Below are 23666 nucleotides of genomic sequence, written 5' to 3'. Positions count from 1 at the left end.
TAGCCTCCCCTTCCCCTGTTAGACCCAACCCTTAAAACCCCACTGACTAGCCTGGTTTTTTTTCCGTTTTATTATTTACATGCCAGTAAAAGTTATGTGGCAGGGGACCCCGGTGCACAGTTTTGCGCGAATTTACGTGCACATTTTATGTTAAAGTCCCAGAGTGCCCATGTCCCACCCCTTTTTGTGGCTTTCTTACTTGTGCGCATACCAGGAGATTTGCACGTACATAGGTGCCTTTTAAAATCTGCGCAGTGTGCGCCAGCCAGACATCCTCGCATATCTCCCGTTTTTGTCATGTGCTGGGCTTGGAAAATTCACCCCTAAGGGTGCTACAGCATCATCATGTAAAGTTCTTGCCCTTATTACCTGCCCTTACCCCAGCCTGCAGTAGCCACCTTCACACTTCCTCCTCCCTCTTCAGACGCTCACTGGCTCCATTTGCTCTGTTAATGGCCCACTCTACTGCCCTTCTCTGAGATCAGCCCAGCCAGCTCACACAGAGACCTGACTAGCAGGGCAGAGAACTTCCTCAGAGTCCCAGGAGCACAGCAGGAAAAAAAAAAAAAAAGATAACTGATGATAAAACACAGCACTCGCCTTATCTTCCCTTCTGCTGCCATCAGTCTGTCATAAGTTGATAATAAAGTTGTGGTTCATGCTTTTTTTTTTGCTGGCAGTGATTTGTTTTCCTTCTAGCTGAGAGAGCTCATCTGTGATGACATCAGATTATCCAGGGTGGGGCTAGAGACGGGGGAGAGACTGAACCAGCAGAAACTGTGCTAAGGAGGAGGGGGCAAGACCAGTAAGCATGGCACTCTTAGCGTGGGATTTTTTAGCACTAAAACCCTTATTACATGCTAGAGTTAGGTTAGCGCTAAAACACCTATGCTAAAACCAGAGTAAAAACCCACAGTAGGTTCTGCGTGACTGATAGAGGTCTTTAAGATCATGAAAGGTCTTGAATGAGTAGATGTGAATTGGTTATTTACACTTTCGAATAACAGAAGGACTAGGGGGCATTCCATGAAGTTAGCAAGTAGCACATTTAAGAATAATCGGAGAGAATTCTTTTTCACTCAACACACAATAAAGCTCTGGAATTTGCTGCCAGAAGATGTGGTTAGTGCAGTGTAGTGTAGCTGGATTCAAAAAAGGTTTGGATAAGTTCTTAGAGGAGAAGTCCATTAACAGCTATTAATCAAGTTTACTTAGGGAATAGCCACTGCTATTAATTGCATCAGTAGCATGGGATCTTCTTAGTGTTTGGGTAATTGCCAGGTTCTTGTGGCCTGGTTTGGCCTCTGTTGGAAACAGGATGCTGGGCTTGATGGACCCTTGGTCTGGCCCAGTATGGCAATTTCTTATGTTCTTATGCTCAGCTGAGATTCTTCCATTAGATTGACACTAAACCCTAAAAGGACAGAAATCATTGGACTGAGTTGAAGCACATCGATAGTTACTCCACCTGCCTTAGACTTAAGCAACTTTCAAATTAATCCCTCAAATCAAGTATGGGATTTAGGTGTACAGCTAGATGAGAACCTCACTATGAAAATGCACATCAGGAAACTGATTAAGACAGGATATGCTAAGCTGCGTATACTACAAAGCTTGAACCACTATTAACCTTGGTGGACTTTCGTATAGTACTACAATCTCTAATCTTCTCAAACATTGACTACTGTAACTCCCTATTTCTAGGTCTTCCTGCAAGTCACTTAAAACCACTACAACCATTACAGAATGCTGCAGCAAGGCTATTAACAGGATCCGGTAAATATAATCATATTACACCCTTGCTGATGGCTCTGCACTGGTTACCAGTACTATCCACCATCCATCCCCTCCAGATTCTACAAAACTCAGCAGCCAGACTACTCAGTGAAACCAAAAATCATGAGCACATAACCCCAATTCTTACATCCCTACACTGGCTTCCAATTAAATACCGAATTGACTACAAAATATTAACCATTGTACACAAACACATACATGAAGAACGAAACGACTGGCTAAGCGAAGCGATTAAACCACACAAACCACAAAAAAACCTCCGCTCTGCCGACAAAGGACTCCTGGCAATCCCCCCCCCCCCCCTCCGAGCCACACAACTGACAGCAGTATATGAACGCATTATCTCCTTCGCAAGCCCACAACTATGGAATACACTACCGACTAAACTAAGACTACAACCTAGCCAAAAAACATTCAAAAAGAACTGAAAACATGGCTGTTCACCAAAGCCTATCAAAACGCACACAGCCACTAACCTACCCCCACACCACTCTGAAAGATCACAAACACCCATGCTACTTGTCTAAACCCATTAGCAAAACCTTGCTATATACTGATAACTTGCTTACCCTTAACTATTTAATATACTGTATTTCCTACTATTTCCTACTAATTGTTCTATATTTAGACCTTTGTTACCTTTTAAAAAATTTAGCATTAGAATGTACTTCCTATGAAAAATTGCTAACCATGTTAACAAAATGTTAGAACTGTAAACCGTTGTTATGGCAATACCAAATGACGGTATAAAAAACTCTACAATAATAATAATCCAGAATCTACTATAACAATAATATTCAACATTGTTCACTCCAATAACACCAGACTGCTAAGAGTGACACTACAGCATTACAACCCTAAACGAACACTAAGATCCCAAAATAAAGGTCTCCTGAATATCCCCACTATATGGAACACTCATTCCATGCAAATAAGAGGTAGAGTATTCTCCATAGCAGGTCCAAAGCTCGGGAACTCTCTTCCGGAAACTCTACGTATGCTACCAGACAAAGATATTTAAAAGTGAATTAAAAACATGGCTATTCATTCATTAATGCATATAATTTAACTTAAACCTCAGAATACACGGACCCAATAAAAGACAAGAAAGACAAATGATAATTGCAGCATGAAGAAGGTCGTAATTCCATTTGCCCCAGAAACCGTCTCTAGATAGATAGAAATAAATACCTACATATGAGCTCCAATTGTTTTGTTTTGTCTAGGGCGACGGTCGCCCGTATGACATAGTGAGGGCAAAGGTAGCGCCGGCGCCATTTTGAAGATTGGCAATACGGCCCGTGTGCAGGAGGTCACTCCCGGACCCCCGCTGGTCTTTTGGCAAGTCTTGTGGGGGTCAGGAGGCCCCCCCAAGCTGGCCAAAAGTCCCTGGGGGTCCAGCGGTGGTCCGGGGGCGATCTCCTTCACGCGTGACGTCGGGAGCCAGGAACCAAAATGGCGCCGGCGCTACCTTTGCCCTGTCACATGATAAGGGCAAAGGGCCACCGGCGCCATTTCTCTCAACGCAGCCGTGGCCAGAGAGCTGGAGATCGCGTCGGGAACCCCCACTGGACCCCAGGTAATTTAAAACATTTTGGGGGGGTTCGGGAAGGTGGGGGATTTGTTTTAAAGGTTCGGGGTGGATTTTAGGGTTTTTTTGGTGTGCCGGTTTTCCCGCGCCCTATTTAACGATACAATACAAATGCCCCTGATGATAAATCGGGGGCATTTGTACTGTATCGTGCACTCTAACGATTTTGGACGATTTTAAAATTATCTGACAATAATTTTAATCGTTCAAAAACGATTCACATACCTACTTGGCAACAGTGATCATAACATGGCAATTTCTTATGTTCTTATGAATGCCATCTTGTAGACCTTTGTACTCTATACGATGGTATATAAAATATCTAAATAAAGAAATAGAATTTTTCAGCACCAAAACCCTTATTAGCGCCAAAAAATGTATGCTAAAACCAGAGTAAAAACCCACGGTAGGTTCTGCGCGGCTTATTACATCAACCCCATGGTAAATAACAACACAAACATCGTATTCAGTATGCTCAGCTGAGATTCTTCCACTTTGGGAAGATGCACATATAAATTCTCACACACAACTGAGCACCAGCATCCCTCCATTTCCCCCATTCTCTATAGCTGACAATAGAACTCACAATTTTATGCTGCGTCTACCAGATCACTGTTTCCATTTTCAAAAAGTGAACTTTCAGAAGAGGCTGGTTTGTAAAGATAGGACTAAATATATATATTATTTTAAGTAAAGGAGCTTTCCAAACAATTTATGAGTAAAAATGCATTTTGAGGGACACAGAGTAACAATTGTTCTAGCTAGGAGAGAGTCTATCACAATTCAGAAGTGATGCACTGAAATGCCTCTAGGTGGCAGTGCTGGCATGGATTTCTCAGAATTTAGTTCTACTTACCTATGTTGATAAAATCAGAACGGTACTGGCAAGTCATTCCAAATCCAAAGTCTCTCCAAAATCCAGTGTCCTTCTTTATAACCTGGGGGGGGGGGGGGGGGGGAAGCACAAAACAATGTCATGCAGACAGGACAAATGCTTGCATATTTACAGCATACAGAGTGAGGCAGTAAAGTTTCATACAGTTTCCCCATGCAGTGATCTTTCCTAGCTGTACGTGAGGTGCGTTAGTACAAAATAAGGATTTGTACCACTTCACATGACTTCTGCACACAGCTGTAATTCTCGGGAAACGTTTAATTTTAGGCACAAAGTCATTAACTGTGAATGCATCAAACGTTGATCCTTTTATCCAAGCATCCACATGTATGTAAAAAGTTTTTTTAAAGATGCTAAACTATCGAAAAATTAGCGGCTCAACCAGGAAACATAATTCAAAGGGCTTTCATATAAAAAAGCAGCAGTTCATTCATATATACTAAACAGTACTATCAAATATCGGTGCCAAGATTTAATCATCATTCCCTATTGTTTTTCTCTTTTTTCTGTTGCTTTTCCCAGTGTTCACTTCTTTTTTTATATAAAGTTTACCAAACATGTGCGCACATCACTCCCAACGTTTGCTTTTTTTATGTGTCTACCGGATTTTTATCTCTTAAAAAGCAACTACCCACAGTACTGTGTTTCGAGATCTCACACATTGAAAATTCTCTGTACCAGGGACTATTGTAATTATCTTGATGACATTTCTCAAAATGAGATGAAAAACTTGCCCAATCAACACTGTCCTGCTGTTCACAGCTTAATGGATCCTCTGACTGTAGCTTCTCATCTCAAAGAATGCTTTCTTCTCATTAGAAACAATAGGGGCTGATAATTAAATCTTGGCACCGATATTTGATATTACTGTATGGTGCATATGAACTGGTGCTTTTTCATATGAAAGACCTTTCAATTAAATATGTTTCCTGGTTGAGTAGCTAATTTGTAGATGGTTTAGTAATTTTAGGCACAAACAGCAACAAGATGTTCTTAAGGAGGGTGTCATGGACAAATATTTCATCCAAGAAAACAGATTTACAAGCAGCTGATCAAAAGCACACCTGTGAAGGGATGGGAATGCCAGCTGGGTGGTGCTGGAGGGCAGCCAACACAGAAACTGCACAAAATAATCATACACAAGAAAAAAGAGGAGGAAGATAAGACATTTGAAGATAAATGATCAAACACTTTGAAATTGACACAAAAGGACTTAACAGAAACTTGGCTTTTTTTTCACTCACTAATCAGACATAATTCTACTGTCTCTCTCTGTCACCTTCTTATCATCAATAGATCAATACCCCCCCCCCCCCACACACACACACACACACACACACACAGACATGCCTGTTACCACAACCACTCTAGCCGATACAGTAAAAATCGCGGGACAGCGGGCGAGCGCCTGCTCTCCCGGCGCGCGCAAAGGCCACTCTCCTGTGCGTGCGATTCAGAAAAAAAAAATGATTCAAATTAGGGCCCGGTTCAGAAACCGGACGCCGGCAAAATTGAGCATCCGGTTTTCAACCCGCGAGCCGCGGGCTGATTTTAAATTTTTTTTTTTAATTATTTTTAACTTTTGGGACCTGCGACTTAATATCGCCATGATATTAAGTCGGAGTGTGCACAGAAAAGCAGTTTTTACTGCTTTTCTGTGCACATTCCTGGTGCCAGCAGAAATTAACGCCTACCTTTGGGTAGGTGCTAATTTCTGAAAGTAAAATGTGCGGCTTTGCTGCACATTTTGCTTTCTGTATCGCGCGGGAATGACTAATAGGGCCATCAACATGCATTTGCATGTTGCGGGCACTATTAGTTTCGGGGGGGGGGGGGGGGGTTGGACGCACGTTTTCGACGCGCTATTACCCCTTACTGAATAACGGGTAAAGCTAGCACGTCGAAAACGCACGTTCAAACGCGGAGCGCACTGTACTGTATCGGCCTGTTAGTGAGATCACATATGATTCACTTGCATTTTCTGGCAATGTCATCTTTCACTCATTCTTTTTCAACCTGAGGGAGTAAAATCCTGAAAACTAATCAAGGAATGTATTTTTAGGCCAATTGAAAGATATCTACTACACTTTACATATTTTTGTTTAACTTTAATTTCTGTGAATTTGAAGTCTATTACGGCAATCATGCTGCTTCACCTCCGCTTGAAAGGCAAAAAAGGGAAAAAAGTTGTCTGTTAACTATACTCCCATCCATGTGAATATTTTTGCACATTCTGTTGACAGAGCTGGTGTGATTATAAAGGTTTTTATTACTATTAACAATGTTATTTTAATAAATCCACACAGGCATAAGAACAAAAGAGGGAGATGGATATGACCCGTGGTACTATTTTCCTTCTATATTTATTTTCACAACAATAAAGCATACGAAAGAAACACGCCAACATTACAGTGAAAACCTTTCTGAAATTGTAGTAAACATATTCTGGTTGGAGAGAGTTTTTTTCTCTCCTCTTGTAAGCCTTGAGGTCAATATTCAAAGCAATTTAGACAGATAACTGACAAGTTATCGATCCAAATGGTGTTGCGGTCTCCACCGCTTCCCCCCTATCCGCTCGGCATGGCGCTTACCTGCAGTGGTGGAAACGCCGCTCCCGCAGCTCTGCCGGCCTCCTAGGGCGTCCGCCATTACTGGCCCATCTTCCTGCCACCACGTGCGCGCGTGAGGACACGCACTATGGACACACAGCCGCCGGAAGTCTGGCCCCGCCCGGGCTAACGACGCCACGCCCCAAGCCTGATTTAACCGGCGTTCGGTTACCGTCTCATTGCCTTGCAACGAGGTTCGCTACTGGTTAGTAGTTCCGAGTTGCGCTTCGTTTGTTCCACGTTCCTGACTTGACTTCAGCCTGTTCCTGACTTCGCTCCTGCCTGCCGCCTGCTTTTGACTTCAGCCTGTACCTGACTTCGCTCCTGCCTGCTGCCTGCCTTTGACTTCAGCCTGTTCCTGACTTCGTTTCTGCTCGCCGCCAGCCACCGACTACAGCCTGTACTGGACCCGGCTCCTGTCTGCTGCCAGCCTTTGACCTGGGTTCGTTTTCGTTCCTGCTCACAGCACGCTACAGACTCCGTTCCTGCTCACAGTCTGTTCCAGTTCTCAGCACGCTCAGACTCCGTTCCTGCTCACCGCTTGCTTCAGCTCACAGCACGCTACAGACTCCGTTCCTGCTCACAGTCTGTTCCAGTTCTCAGCACGCTACAGACTCCGTTCCTGCTCACCGCTTGCTTCAGCTCACAGCACGCCTCAGACCCCTTTCCTGCTCACAGTCTGTTCCAGTTCTCAGCTCACTACAGACTTCGTTCCTGCTCATAGCTTGCTCCAGACCTCAGCACGCTACAGCCTCTGGTTCTGCTCACGGTCTGCTCCGGTACACGTCTGGCCCAACTAGCCCGCAGACTACCGCATTCCTATTGGACTACATTATCATATTCTCTGCCCAGACCTTCTTCTACTGTAGAGACTCAGACTGTTCTCCTAAGTCCCAAGGTTCCAGGACCCTACGGGCTCCTCCTGGGGGTTCCTGGTTCCCGGGTGAATACCTCGGCCTGTGGCTCCGCCTCCCGACCTGCCCTACCATTGGGGTAGTTCGGCCCAAGGGTTCACTCCCGGACTGCAGCTTCCCAAACTGCAACAGTTTGCAAGGCCATGGACTCGGCAGAGTCCCCTAGTCTACAGGCTATTCTAGGGATGGCACAATGCCTTCAACAACAGCAACACTGCATCGATACTCTTGCTGCTACAGTGCACCAGTTGGTCTCTCGTTTTGAGGCTTCCAGTCACCAAGGACCTCCTGCACCAGCATCTGTTCCTAATACACAGCTGCCCGTTCCTAGCAGGTACGCTGGGGACAGTAAGACTTGCCGTGGGTTCCTGAACCAGTGTCAAGTACGGTTCACCCTGCTACCGTCCCAGTTTCCTTCCGAGGCAGCCAAGGTGGCCTTCATCTTCCCTTTACTGGATGGTAAGGCCCTAGACTGGGCTTCACCCTTGTGGGAACACTCCGATCCTCTGCTACAGAACCTCCAGGATTTCCTTCTTCAGTTCCGGCTAGCCTTTGATGATCCTGCGCGTCAGTCCACTGCGGCCTTGGAGCTCCTGCACCTCCGACAAGGCACGCGCCCGGTAGCAGAGTATATTATTAACTTTCGAACCCTGGCCATGGAGCTGGCGTGGCAGGACGATTGCCTGAAGGGAATCTTTCTCGAAGGCTTATCTGGTCGAATCAAAGATGAACTGGCAGGACGGGAACTCCCTGAGGATTTGAACGACTTAATGGACATTGCGGGTACAATAGACCGCCGTCTTCAGCAGCGGGACAGAGAGAACCGTTCGTCTAGTAGAAGTTTGCATCGCCTGCCGGTCTCCTCCAGGTCACCCCCGCTGAGGGCTTCTACCCCTGCATCTGAACCAATGCAACTGGGCAGGTCACCACTTACCCCGGAAGAAAGGAACCGACGGCGCTCTCTGGGCCTCTGCCTATATTGTGGAGGCAAAGGACATTACCTGTCATCATGCACTGAGCGTCCGGGAAACGCTCGTGCCTAGGTTATACCGAGGAGCTACACCTAGGCGCTACCGGATCAGCTCCTCTTTGCACACTTCCTGTAACCCTCAAATACCCCGGTGGGGAAATCCAGATTCGGGCCTTCGTCGATTCTGGAGCCGAGGGGAACTTTATAGTGGCCGAGCTGGTGACACAACTTACCCTGCCCACCGTACCGAAGGTTCCCCCTCTACGGATCTCCTCGATCCGAGGGACTTTGCTTCCTGGAATTATCTCCTGTTCTACGGTACCAGTGACTTTGCAGACGGGTCTCTTTCACTCCGAAGAGATCTCTTTACTTGTCCTGGAACGAGCAGTGCATCCGCTGGTATTGGGACTTCCGTGGCTTCGTCAGCATTCCCCCGTCATTAGATGGGATGATTTCCAATTAGTCAGCTGGGGTTCTGCCTGCTTTGAACGATGCCTACACCTCCCACGTCCTCCTCAGTCTCTGCATCTCTGCTCCTCACACCTTCTGCCTGAGCCCTACCAAAGTTTCCAAGATGTCTTCTCCAAAGAGATGGCAGAGATTCTTCCCGAACACAGGCCGTTCGACTGTCCCATTGACCTGATTCCAGGTACCACACCGCCCCGTGGCCGAGTGTACCCTCTGTCATTGCCCGAGACCAAGGCAATGTCCCAGTACCTCTCGGAGAACCTTGCCAAGGGGTTCATCCGTCCATCCCGTTCACCGGCAGGTGCCGGATTCTTTTTCGTGGCCAAGAAGGATGGCTCGCTTCGGCCATGTATTGATTACCGCGGTCTCAATGCCATCACCAAGCGGGACCGGTACCCTCTCCCGCTTATTCCGGAACTGCTGGATCGTCTCCAAGGGGCTCGCATCTTTACGAAGCTGGACCTTAGAGGGGCCTACAACCTTGTCCGCATACGTCCAGGGGACGAATGGAAGACGGCGTTCAACACCAGAGACGGGCATTATGAGTACCTCGTGATGCCCTTCGGGCTCTGTAAAGCCCCCGCCGTCTTCCAGCACCTCATGAACGAGGTGCTCCGAGAGATGCTCCATTCCCACGTGATAGTCTATTTAGACGACGTACTCATATACTCTAAAGATATGGACTCTCACCGCCAGTATGTCCGACAGGTCCTCCAGGCCCTCCGAGCTAACCGTCTATACGTCAAATTGGAGAAATGTGTATTCGAGGCAGAGTCTCTGCCTTTCTTGGGCTACATTATCTCCGCCACCGGCTTCTGTATGGACCCAGAAAAAGTAGCGGCCATTTCGAAATGGCCCCGGCCTTCGGGTCTTAAAGCCCTCCAAAGGTTTCTGGGCTTTGCGAACTTTTATAGACATTTTATCCCACGATACTCTCACCGAGTGGCTCCCCTCACAGCCCTGACCCGAAAAGGAGCTGATGTTAAACACTGGCCTGATGCTGCGGTTGCAGCCTTCTCTGATCTCAAGGAGGCCTTCCTCTCAGACGTCTGCCTCCGGCACCCGGACCCCCTCACGACCATTCATCATGGAGGTCGATGCCTCCAGTATCGCGGTGGGAGCGGTCCTCAGTCAGCATTCCGACTCTGGACAACTCCTTCCTTGCTCGTACTTCTCCAGGAAGTTCTCGCCCGCTGAATGCAATTACTCCATCGGGGATAAAGAGCTTCTGGCAATAAAACTCGCCTTTGAAGAATGGAGACAGTGGCTCGAGGGCTCCTTGCACACCACTACCGTTTACACGGATCACAAAAATCTAGAATTCCTGACTCAGGCTCAACGATTGAACCCTCGCCAAGCCCGCTGGGCCTTGTTTTTCAGTTGGTTCGACTTTGTATTACAGTATCGTCCTGCGGCCAAGAACCTCCGGGCAGATGCCCTGTCTCGCACCTCCTGTGCCGAAGAGGATCATGAGCCACCTCAATTCATCTTGGACCCTGCTAAGGTCCGTCTGTCTGCCATGACTATCCTCTCCCAAGACAGGTCGGTGCTCTCGCGCCGGGACCGGTTGACCGCCCTACGTTGGGCTCACGACTCCTTGATCGGAGGACACGCTGGACGAGAAAGGACCCTGGAACTTGTTAACCGGTATTACTGGTGGCCTAACATCCGGCGTGATGTCGCTTCCTATGTAGCCTCATGCCCCAACTGTGCCCGCCAGAAGCCCAATCCCGGCTCCCCTTGCGGGCTCCTCCACCCGCTTCCGGTCCCCACCGATCCATGGACCCACATAGCTACGGACTTCGTAGTAGACTTACCTCCGTCTGATGGGCATACGGTCATCTGGGTCACGGTTGACCGTTTTTCGAAAATGGTCCATCTAGTTCCTCTTCCGAAGCTTCCCTCTGCACCCGAGTTGGCCCATCTGTTTGCCCAACATATCTTCAAGCTCCATGGACTTCCTCAGGACATAGTGTCGGACAGAGGCTCTCAGTTTGTTGCCCGCTACTGGAAAGCGCTTTGCCGATGCTTTAAGGTAAAGCTCAGTTTCTCCACAGCCTTCCATACTCAAAGCAACGGACAGACCGAGAGGATGAATAGGACCTTGAAGGCATACCTCCGGGCCTTCATTAACGAGAGACATAACAATTGGGCTGAACTCCTGCCTTGGGCCGAATTCGCATATAACAATCAAGTCCATGCTGCTACTGGCAAGTCTCCATTCCATCTGGTGTATGGAAAGCCCTTACGGCCTCCGCTGCCGTTGGAGGCTCCCAGTGCCTCACCCGCTGTTCAGGTAACAGCCCAGCAGCTCCAGACATTGTGGCACATAACACAAAGACAGTTACTCCGCGCGGCCGCTAAGGCCAAACAGACGGCCGATCGCCATCGCCGACCAGCTCCAACGTACCAGCCTGGGGATAGAGTCTGGCTCAGCACTAAGAACCTGCACCTCCGACTTCCCTCTCGGAGATTTGCCCCAAAGTTCTACGGACCATTCCGAATCGCTGAACGAGTGGGCCTGGTGTCCTATCGGCTAAGATTACCATCTTCCTTCCGGGTCCACAATCTCTTTCATGCATCGCTGCTCAAGCCTGTGGTCCTCTCCCAGTACCACCGCACACCTCCGGATCCTTCGGCCACGACCATCGATGATGATCCCACGTATCAAGTGCGGGAGGTCCTAGATATCCGCTTCCACAACCGTAGATGGGAATACCTACTGGCCTGGGAGGGCTGTGGTGATGAACATAACACCTGGGAACCCAGCCGCAATATCCTGGACAAAGACCTCTTGCATCAGTTCCACCGGGACCATCCAGAAAAACCCGGGGCCTCTTAAGAGGAGCCGTAAAGGGGGGGGGTACTGTTGCGGTCTCCACCGCTTCCCCCCATCTGCTCGGCATGGCGCTTACCTGCAGTGGTGGAAACGCCACTCCCGCGGCTCTGCCGGCCTCCTAGGGCGTCCGCCATTACCGGCCCATCTTCCTGCCACCACGCGCGCACGTGAGGACGCGCACTATGGACGCACAGCCGCCGGAAGTCTGGCCCCGCCCGGTCTAACGACGCCACGCCCCAAGCCTGATTTAACCGGCGTTCGGTTACCGTCTCATTGCCTTGCAACGAGGTTCGCTACTGGTTAGTAGTTCTGAGTTGCGCTTCGTTTGTTCCACGTTCCTGACTTGACTTCAGCCTGTTCCTGACTTCGCTCCTGCCTGCCGCCTGCCTTTGACTTCAGCCTGTACCTGACTTCGCTCCTGCCTGCCGCCTGCCTTTGACTTCAGCCTGTACCTGACTTCGCTCCTGCCTGCCACCTGCCTTTGACTTCAACCTGTTCCTGACTTCGTTTCTGCTCGCCGCCAGCCACAGACTACAGCCTGTACCGGACCCGGCTCCTGTCTGCTGCCAGCCTTTGACCTGGGTTCGTCTTCGTTCCTGCTCACAGCTTGCTTCAGCTCACAGCACGCTACAGACTCCATTCCTGCTCACAGTCTGTTCCAGTTCTCAGCACGCTACAGACTCCGTTCCTGCTCACCGCTTGCTTCAGCTCACAGCACGCCTCAGACCCCGTTCCTGCTCACAGTCTGTTCCAGTTCTCAGCTCACTACAGACTTCGTTCCTGCTCATAGCTTGCTCCAGTCCTCAGTACGCTACAGCCTCTGGTTCTGCTCACGGTCTGCTCCAGTACACGTCTGACCCAACTAGCCCGCAGACTACCGCATTCCTATTGGACTACCTTATCATATTCTCTGCCCAGGCCTTCTTCTACTATAGAGACTCAGACTGTTCTCCTAAGTCCCAAGGTTCCAGGACCCTACGGGCTCCTCCTGGGGGGTTCCTGGTTCCCGGGTGAATACCTCGGCCTGTGGCTCTGCCTCCCGACCTGCCCTACCATTGGGGTAGTTCGGCCCAAGGGTTCACTCCCGGACTGCAGCTTCCCAAACTGCAACAAATGGAATGTTTTTGAATATTGAGCCATTTATCAAGCTAGATTTTAGCCAGATAAGTCATTATCTGGCTAAAATCTAGCCAGATAAAAACAGTCATTCCAGGAGTGTTTCTGGAAGAAACTAAGCTGAATTTCAGTGCTATCCATCCATTCATCAAATTGCAATGGGATGTTATCGAGGGTGTTAGGGCAGTATCGCAAGTGATAAAGCTCTAACGCATTCAATATCTACTGCACCACGATTTGAAAATGTAAATTAGGGAAAGGGGAGGGGTTTGGGTGGGGTTTAGGTAAATTAGGGGCCTGCAGCACTGCCGGCAATAATGTAGTGCACATTATTGCCCTCAGTATTTATTTATTTATCAAGTTTTCTATACCATCACTAAGACAAGCTATCATAACGGTTTACAAATTATAGAAGTAAATGAAATAGCAAATACAATCATAAAAACAACTTTATAAAATAACAATAATTTTAAATAGTCACTAAAATAAGTATAAAAATCAAAAACTTAAACCCTAAAATATACATTAATATCAGAATTAAAATGGATACTAAGAACATCAATAACATAATCACTAAGATAAACATTAATATTGAAAATAAAAGGCCCTAAAAATAAATGATCTCTAATTCACACTGTATATGCGTTTTCAAAAAGCCAGGTTTTTAGATCGCGCTTAAACTTTTTAAAATCAGTTTCTAGCCTCAGATTTGTCGGTAATATGCTCCAAAGTTTGGGTCCTGCTAGTGACACAGCTCTCTCCCTGACTTGATTCTACAGCTATCTCATTGGAGCTACGGGAGTGATAGTGTGCAGCGCAGCTGCATCTGCAGTGGGCGAAAACACACCGCTGCGATGCAGCCTCCTGCTCACTATTGCCCCGCCCCTTTTTTTACGGCTTATCATTCTGCTATAATTATAATGGAGCGATGAATCTAGGGGTAAGTTAGCCAGATAAGATTAGACCTGCTTCAGAGCAGGTCTAAAGTTATCCAGCCTTGTGTAGTCGGATAATTAGCTACATACCTGACTATTTTCAAAACATATCCGGTTAAGTAGTGCAGTCAAAAGAGGCTGTGGCCTGATTCTCTCCCTTCCCCACAAAATGTTATAGATGGCCATGCCATGATATGCAACCCCCCCCCCCCCCCCCCCCAAAACCCTTCCTACATTTCTCAAAGTGTTTAGATGGCAGTCAAGTCCTGGCCCCCTTTCCATGTTCTCCCAGACCCTTCCCCTCTGATACCACAAAAAGCCCAAGGAGGTAAAACCTCAGCTGCTCCTGGCACTCCAAGGCTGTTTCTGACTAAAGTAACACTGGGAGCAGGTGAGGTTTTACCTCAGTCTTGTCAGGGGGCTTTTTTGTGTCTATATGTAGCCAGATAACTGGACAAGAATATTCAGCAAGACATTTATCCCTCTGAATTTCCAGGTCAAGTTATCCAGATAACTTACATATTCAGACTTACTGAATATGCACTTCCTTGTGTCTAAACTTGCTGTTACAGGATTCTACTCACACAAGACTGTTCATTCACAGCCATCCTCTCACAGCATCCATGAAAGAAAACACCAGGGTTGGTTCATAGCTTTTCTTATGTGTCCCTACATTATTCCTTTTTTCTTTTAGAAGCCCTAGATTTATGATAATGTATACCAATGGTGGGAGAAGTCAGAAAGCCAGTGGCTTGGTCTTTTGATTTTTTGGGAGGGAACTGTAAATTTTAGACAGTGAATACGAGGAGAGCCACTGCTACAGTGAGACCAAGTGTGCTTTGTCGCTGCTGTGATTTTATAGGCAGTGCAGTCAGGCTTTAGGAAAGCTCTGCTGTATTAGGAGGGGTAAGCTGCAGTCAGGTCTTTTTGGAGACCTGCTTTGGGAACTCAGAAATGATAGTGGATCCAGAGAGGAGTTAGAACTAGCTAGCTGACAAAGCAAAACTCGTGTTTTCAACAAGCTAACAACCTAAAAATCTGATAATACCTAATATTGGGCCCTTATATGTATACTTATTTATTTTATTTATTTAGGCATTTTATATACCGTTGTTCCAAATGTAGATCACAACGGTATAGAAGATCCACTAGGGATGTGCAGAAGGTACGGATTCGTCTGATTCGGTATTCGTATTCGTTGGGGGCCAAATACGTTAAATTCGTTCAATGGCGGCCCCGATCCGTTGATAACTTATTCGTTTTCCGGTTCCCATTAAAGTGAATGGGGAAAGTATTTGCAGCCAATTTTTGGCTGCAGAATTGGGGTTTTCTTATCAATTTTGATGAAACTTCTGGGGAGCAATCATCAGAACAAGAAAAGAGCTCCAAGGTTCTTAGACTGTGGCAAAGTGGCACCAAAGTGGCATGAATAGCCTAAGGTACTTTAAAGGGGCAAAGGGGTACCAGGAGTGGCAAGAGTGCTTTAATAAAGGTGCAAAGCAGCAGCGAGAGTGTCAAAAACACACCACAGCTTCAAAAGAGAGCACCGATAACAGATGCATGAACCCTCGAAGGCAGCACGACAGGCAAAGCAGCAAGATAAGTGGCATCAACATCCTACAACACAATGAAGGGGGAACATAGCAAGAGAAAGACTAGCACCAACACACTGAGCAACCATGATAGTGGCAAGAACACCACAAGGAGCTGAGTGAGTCATCTGGTGATTGGCAGCAAGGCAGAGTGGCAAAGGGTAGATACAAGCTGGCTACACCCGGGAAGAGTTCCCTTTCCTTTGCGCAGGAAAGGGCTCCCTAGAATGGGTTCACCCCTAGAGTGGGGTGTTTCTGTTGGCATCTAGTGAGCTCTCGCTGGTCTTTTAAAATCTGGTGGAGTTAGCAGATGTATAAATGAGAATTTTCAAGGCTGAGGCGGAATAGGTTTCCATGTAAACAGCGGTTCAACATGGGTAGATACAGGCTGGCTACACCCGGGGCGAGTGCCCTTTCCTTTGAGCAGGAAAGGGCTCCCCGGAATGGGTTGACCCCTAGAGTGGAGCCGAGCCTTCAAAGCGTGGCAACATGGAGCAGGATGCCAGGTGAACAGCGGTTCAACATGGGTCAACAGGTACTAAGAGATAGGCTGCAACACTGGGGAGAGTTCCCTTTCCTTTTAGCATGGAGGGGCTCCCCAGAATGAGTTGGTCCCTAGAGTGGAGCACGAGCCTTCAAAGCATGGCGACGTGGAGCAGGGTCTCACTGAGAGCATGGTCTCATTGGGTTTTGCCACAGTCTAAGTACCTTGGAGCTCTTTTCTCATTCTGAACATGGGTCAACAGGTGCTAAGAGATAGGCTGCAACAACAGGGAGAGTTCCCTTTCCTTTGAGCAGGAAAGGGCTCCCTGGAATGGGTTGGTCCCTAGAGTGTATAATGGTACAAATTGTTAGGATTTAAGCATTTGCAAACAGATCATGACTTCATAAGCAAGACTGAGGAAGTTCTCTTCTCTGCTCTGAAACTAAAGAAAATTGTTTGTTTTATTTAAGGACCCATGCTGTAAAGGATTACTAGTTTGAATTGCCAGAGACTGAGGTTTCCCTTTGCAAAGAGGGTTCAGCCGTTAGGACTGGACATAAGGCCTGGACGGACAGGCACAGCAATCGAGGACAGAGGTCAAGCCCACGTAGGGATATAAGGCCTAGAAGGACAGGCACAGCATTCAAGGACAGAGGTCAAGCCCACGTAGGGATATAAGGCCTGGACAGACAGGCACAGCATTCGAGGACAGAGGTCAAGCCCACGTAGGGACATAAGGCCTGGACGGACAAGCACAGCAATTGAGGATAGAGGTCAAGCCCACCTAGGGACATAGTATTTGAACCTAAATAAGACAAACTAAATATAAAATACACAGATATAAAATAATTCATGAATAAAACAAAAACATAAAATACGAAATTAAGAGCAATTGCATATAGGCAGCAGATATATGTTGAATAGCATGGCCGAAAGTGCTGAACCTTGGGGGACACCTGTATTAATAGGGACGATGTCTGAAATTTGATTGCTCAGTTTTACTTGGAATGTCCTATCTTTCAGGAAGGATGAGAACCATTTGTTAACATTTCCATCTATTCCAATTTTTCTTAGCTGGTAGTATAGTATGGTCAACTGTGTTGAATGCCGCTGTTAAATCAATTAGCACCAAGATATATGAATCATTGTTGTTAAAGCCTTGTAGTATAGGGTCAGCTAAGGAAATGAGTAGGGTTTCTGTTGAGCGTTTTTTTCTGAATCCAAACTGGTTTGGGTATAGTATATTGTTATCTTCTATGTGGATCTCTAGTTGTGATAAAACTGCTTTTTTAATTTTTTTTTTTTTAAGAACTTTTGAGATGAAAGGTAGGTTGGAGATGGGTCGGTAACTGTCCCAGTCATCCATTCTTCCAGATTTATTTTTTAAGATTGGTTTAATCACAGCTTGTATTGCTCTATCAGGGAGCAATCCTGCTAGCAAATGATTTATTATTGTTGTGAATATCAGGGTTATTATATAGGGGGTATGTGTGTATGTGTGTGTGTGTGTGTGTATGTACAGGTATGTATGTGGGGGGGAAGCCTGGGTATTTGTGTGTGTGCTTATGTTTTTGGGTACTTGTTTGTAGGAGAACCTGTGTGTATGTTGTTGAGCTGGAAGTGGACCCTTGGCCTGGTGCAGGATTGGTATGGCCCTCTGGTTGGACCCAGATAGTGCCTGCCACCAGGAGGCAGAGCACATAAGGAGACAGAGGCTAACTGGAGCTTCACCAATAACAGTCCGGTACCCAAGGACAGGTTGAGCCCTTGGGTACCTGGACCTCCTGGACTTAGGTGGGCCTCTGGTGGTCTCCTGGAGAGGTAGCAGAGGGGTATGCCCACCACAAGCAAGGGTGCGTGGCTGATGCAGAGTGGATAGACTAGACCTGAACTGGAAGCTCTGGAGACCTCAGGGAGGTAACAGTTCAGGAAGGTTCTCCGGGTGAGGCAGGTAGCGCCTGTGGATCTAGTCAAGTGGAAGCCGCGGTTAGTTTCCAAGCACGTTAGTCTGGTAGTCACAGTAGGCCAGAAGAGAGTGTCTGAGTGACGTGCAAGGGTCAGAGAGAGAATATCAGTCCAGGAGTAGTCAGCCAAAGCAGGGGTCAATACCAGAGTCAGTCCGAGCATAGTCAAGGCAAGCGAGGGTCGGTTCCAGGCGGCAGACAAGAGAATGGACAGGCAGGCAGTGGTCAGTTCCAGGCGGCAGGAGAATGGTCAGACAGGCAGAGGTCAGTACCAGAGGTCAGTCCGAAGAGGTACTACTTGAGAAGGATACAGGAAAACACGGAGACACTGGGAACAAAGAGATGCTGGAACGAGGAGACACTGGAACAAGAGAACACTGGAACACAAGGAGGCAAACTAGTACACCAATGGTGTCGACCCAATTGCCAATGCAGGGATCAGGAGACTGAGCCCTGTCTTTTATACAGGGCTGAGGTGATGTCATCATGGCGCGCTGTGGAGGGGTTTCCCACGCTTGGCTCTTTAAATGGCCGGGAGTTCCACATGCACATGCTAAGTGGCGGATCCGATGCCAAAGGGGACGACGAGCCTCGGCGTGAGGAGCCAGGAGAGGTGGAGAGGTAGAGGGCCTTGAAGGCCCAGGAGAAGCCGCAAGATGCCGCAGATGCTGGGAGGTAGCGGCGGCAGTGGCAAAGCCAGCGCTCGTGGAGGGCCGCGTGAGGTGAGCAGGTCCAGCCGCGGTGCCATCGCAGCCGGAGCGCGCAACAGTACCCCGCCTTCTAGCTCTTCCCCTTACTGGTTTGGGCTTCTCATGATGGGCACGATGGAAGTCTTGTAGGAGAGTCTTGTCGTAAATGTGGTGAGAGGGATCCCAGGAGATTTCTTCTGGGCTGAAGCCCAGTGGCCTCGATGGAGTCGCACGTCTAGGACCTCCTTGACCTGTAAGGTATCTTCTGGCTCTGTGGCATGCTGTGTAGGAGGAGGAGGCTTTCGGGAAGGCCAAGATAAAACCAACGGTTTGAGTAGCGACACGTGGAACGTGTTCTGAATTCTGTTTAAAATCCCATATTCATAGCCAATTCCTGTGCCAGCACAGAGTAGGGAATTTTTGTCCATCCTGGGATTTTAACATCCACAGGAGTAACAGGTTCGGATGGCTTGCTTTTTAATTAGAGCCTTAGGAATGAGGTAGGTTAGGAGTGAGGTAGGTGAGAATACGGTAAGAGTAAACTAATATACTATCCTAATAATTCTAAGTATTAAAGGTATACAGTGTCTAGTACTAAAAAATACAAGTCTAAGCATATACAGTTCTAAGCACTAAAGTAAACAGTCCTAAGTATTAAAAGGTACAGTTCTTACAGTTCTTAAGCATCAAAAACAATTCTAAGCATATGCATTTATATCGGATTGTTTCTCCACAGTTGGCTTTTTAAATACAACACACGTAGTCACATATGGAGGAGGTTCCTCCATTATTGTCTGACCTCCTGGCTGATGGTCACTTTTAATCTCAGTAATAATTTTATTTCGTGCTTTTATTTCCACATCTGCATGGTAAAGATCTCCAGTAACATAGAACAGATTCCACACATGTAAGCGGTTTTACAGACTGTCCCTCCTTTTTCTGTCCTTTAGAGATTTAAGTAATGGAGCTAACTGAGTTACTTCCAATGACCCTTCCCTCGTCATTAATCTTATTTATCAAATCTTTATGGAATGGAAATGAATTAATAACATGTTGGACAGCCGTGCATGCATCAGCACTATCAACGTATAAGGTATGTAGCGTGCTAGATAGTCCTATTTGGTCTTCTGAAACCCGGTCTGCCATAACGGAATCCTGCCTACGTTTCCTACGCACTAGTAACTGGATATAGTAACAAATGCAGAACAGACACAAAAAATATACACACGCTAATAGCAAACACAGCAAGTACAAGAAAATAGCACTGCAATCTTTTCTGCAGTAGTTTAACCCTGGGAACCCACAAGAAAAACAACAAATGCTGCAGCGTTAAAACCTTTGGCCCCTTTTTTCTCAAAACTATCACCACAATTCACCCAGGACTCAGGCTCTGCTGAGAACGTGAATCTAAAACAATCACCGCGATTCACACAGGACTCAGCCTCTGAGAATGTGAATCTAACTCTTCAGGTGCACCTTTTAGCAAGATTCACACAGGACTTTGGCTTTTTAAATAATGATTTCTCCCGGGCCATGGCTGATCATTCCAAGCCCTGGGGAATCACCAAAGAACGTGAATCATCTACTCTGCTCTAGAAACAATCAGAGTTGCTCCCACAAACATATGCGGAAAGTGCCCGCATTTCTCCACCAATTGGTGGCTCGCCAATATTGTTGATTATACCCGGGTTCAATCCCCGGCCTTTCCACCATTACTGAACATACTGCAGGTATGGAAAAATACCAGCAGGCCCCAGAACACAAACCTGGGACCTTGAAGGCCAGATGCCAAAGAAGAAAGCTATAAAACTGTTTTTGCAGGAATTCACAGACACCAGAGACTCAACAGGATGGGGCAGGAGATATCGCAGAGAGTACGCAGCAAATAGTCTGTGGGAAAGATGCAGGGGGGGAGAGAGAGATAAGGGGAGACAAACAACAGCTGAAGACAGCGAAAAAAATGTAGTGGTGTGAAGCATGCAAGCAGAAATCAGATAATTAGCTGACTTTGTATTTTTAACCTATATAAGAAAAGCTGGTATGTAATAGGGCTGGCACGGATTCTGTATCCGTTGCAGAGCCCAGCGCTGAGCTCTTTTATTATGTAAGTATACACTACTTTTGCTTCCTGTGTACTTTTTGCTTCCTGGGTATTTATCTGTTTTGTGTATGCATAGTATATGATTTATAATAAAGATTATTAATTACCAGTAGTATCAGGGTTGTTCTTTTAAACAATTTTACCTCTGCGGTGGGATTTTAAACAATTCCCATGGAGGCTGAGAGTTGTAGCTGGTAGGTGACTGATCCTATGCGTCGAAGGATGGGAAATGGACCAATAAATCTGGGGGCTAGCCATTGAGACGGCAATCATAGTCGGATGTGCTTTGTACTGAGCCAGACTTTCTGGCCAGGCCGGAACAGCGGTGCGGCCCGATGATGGATGTCTGTGAAGCGTTGGCCCGATCAGCTGCTTGGCAGAGTCTCTCCTTTACTTGGTTCCAGAGCCTGCAAATGGTTTGTGCTATAGACTGGGCTGCAGGTGAGGGTACACTGAGTGGAACCGGTAGGGGTAGGCATGGTTGGCGGCCAAAGACTATCGCAAAGGGTTAAACATCTGTGGCAGAGGCGATATGGGTGTTATCGGATAATTCTGCCCATGGCAGAAGGTCATCCCAGTTATCTTGCTGGTCTATGACATATGATCGCAGGAACATTTGGCCATTTGCTTGCAGATGATAGGCTGATGTTAAGTTTAATGTAATATTGAACTTTTTACAGAGAGACCTCCAATATTTAGTAGCAAATTGAGGCCCACGATCAGAGACTATTTCTTGTGGTAGTCCATGTAAATGAAATACGTTGGTTAAGAAGAGTCTAGCTAGTTCTGGAGCCGAGGGGAGACCAGGTAATGGGACAAAGTGGGCCATTTTTGAGAAGCGGTCAATGATGACCCAGATTACAGTATTTCCTTTTGAAGAAAGCAGATCCACGATAAAATCAGTGGAAAGACTTGACCAGGGCTCGGTGGGCGCATGAAGAGGTTGGAGAAGCCCCCATAGATGGCCAGTCAGAGGGGGGGGGGTTTGCTGCACGCAAACTGGACAGGAGTCCACGTATTCGTGGGAGTCCTTAATCATATTAGGCCACCAATAGTGCCTTCGAAGCATCTCGAGAGTCCAGGCTTGACCAGGATGACCGGCCAGCTTAGCGTCATGAGCCCAATGGAGCACATGCTCACAGAGACAATGGGGGACCACAGTCTTCCCGACTGGTACTGTGGTGGTGGTGACTTCAATTGATATGCAAGCTGGATCTATGATGTGCCTAGGAGTCTTGGGTGTGTCTTCTGGTTCGATGGAGCAGAGAGCACATCTGCAAGGAGGTTTTTTGCTGCTGGGCGATAGCGGAGCTTGAAGTTGAAGTGTTCAAATAACAGGGCCCAGTGGGCTTGTCTTGGGTTAAGTAACTGGGCCTCCTTTAGGTGTTCTAGATTCTTGTGGTCAGTAAATATTGTGAATTTGTGTTGCGCCCCTTCCAGCCAGGGACGCTATTCCTGGAGGGCAAGTTTCATTGTTAGGAGTTCACAGCCCCCTATAGTATAATTTTGTTCTGTGGAGGAGAATTTATGTGAGTAGAAGGAGCATGGTACTAGAGTTCCCTTAGTGGAGTATTGTCTCGACTGCTCTGCTCTGATGGCAGATGCGTCGACTTCGACGATGAAGAGGCGGTTAGGATCCGGAGGACATAGACACGGACCGATATAGAAGGCTTCTTTAAGACATGGAATGTTGACTGGGCCTTGGGGCTCCACACTCAAATGTCACATCCCTTCCTAGTCATGGCGGTGAGTGGAGCGGCCAGCATGGAGTAATTAGCGAAGTTTCGATAGTAATTTGTGAACCCAAGGAATCTTTGTAGGATGCGGAGGCCCACTGGTTAAGGCCAATCTTGAATACACTGGAGTTTGTCGGGGTCCATGGTGAAGCTACGGTTGGAAATGATGTAGCCTAAGAATGGGTTGTTCAAAAATGTACTTCTCTAATTTTGCATAGAGATGATAGTCTCTGAGGCATTGGAGGATTATTTGAACGTGGGAACGATGAGACTTCAGGTCTTTGGAGAATATTAGTATATCGTCCAGATATACTACGACAAATGAGTATAAAAGGTCCCGGAAGATCTTGTTCATTAGCCGCTGAAAGACTGCAGGGGTGTTGCAAAGTCCGAAGGGCATTACTATGTACTAGTAGTGGCCGTTTCTTGTGTAGAAGGTGGTTTTCCAGATGTCTTCCGGTTGAATCCATACAAGGTTATACACCCCTCGGTGATCCAATTTCGTAAAGATTTGTGCACCCTGCAGGCGATCGAATAGTTCACTAATAAGTGGCAGTGGATAACAGTCCTTAAGAGTTACTGCGTTCAACCCTCTGTAGTCTATGCAAGGTCTTAAACTGCCATCTTTCTTCTTTACGAAGAAGAACCCGGCTCCTGCTGGGGAATTAGAGGGTCTTATGAATCCTTTATCCAAATTTTCCTTGATGTATGCTGACATTGCTTGGGTTTCAGGGAGTGAAAGGGGATAGGTTCTGCCCTTGGGAGGCATGGTTCCAGGTAGAAGTTCTATGGGGCACTTAAGCTCTCGGAGTGGAGGTAGGATGTTAGCGTTTTGTTTGGAGAACACATCTTTGAATTCAGAGTATGGGGCAGGTAACCCAGGAAGGATTGTAGAGTTTAGAATGGCACAGATGGAGACACTTGCTGTAAACAGTGGGTTTGACATTGAGGGCCCCACTGAGTTAG

General features: G+C 47.2%; 1 protein-coding gene across 1 annotated transcript in view; it reads right to left on the bottom strand.

Moving 5' to 3' along the window:
* CSGALNACT1 (chondroitin sulfate N-acetylgalactosaminyltransferase 1) overlaps window positions 1-23666 on the bottom strand; it is a 331308-nt gene that overhangs the window by 8042 nt on the left and 299600 nt on the right. The window contains 1 exon segment of the mRNA XM_029601670.1: window positions 4245-4326. Coding sequence (XP_029457530.1) covers window positions 4245-4326 — 82 coding nt within the window.

The sequence above is a fragment of the Rhinatrema bivittatum genome, chromosome 1, assembly GCF_901001135.1.
Source record: "Rhinatrema bivittatum chromosome 1, aRhiBiv1.1, whole genome shotgun sequence".
Taxonomy (NCBI): Eukaryota; Metazoa; Chordata; class Amphibia; order Gymnophiona; family Rhinatrematidae; genus Rhinatrema; species Rhinatrema bivittatum.
This window is presented reverse-complemented; position numbering and strand designations above follow the sequence as displayed.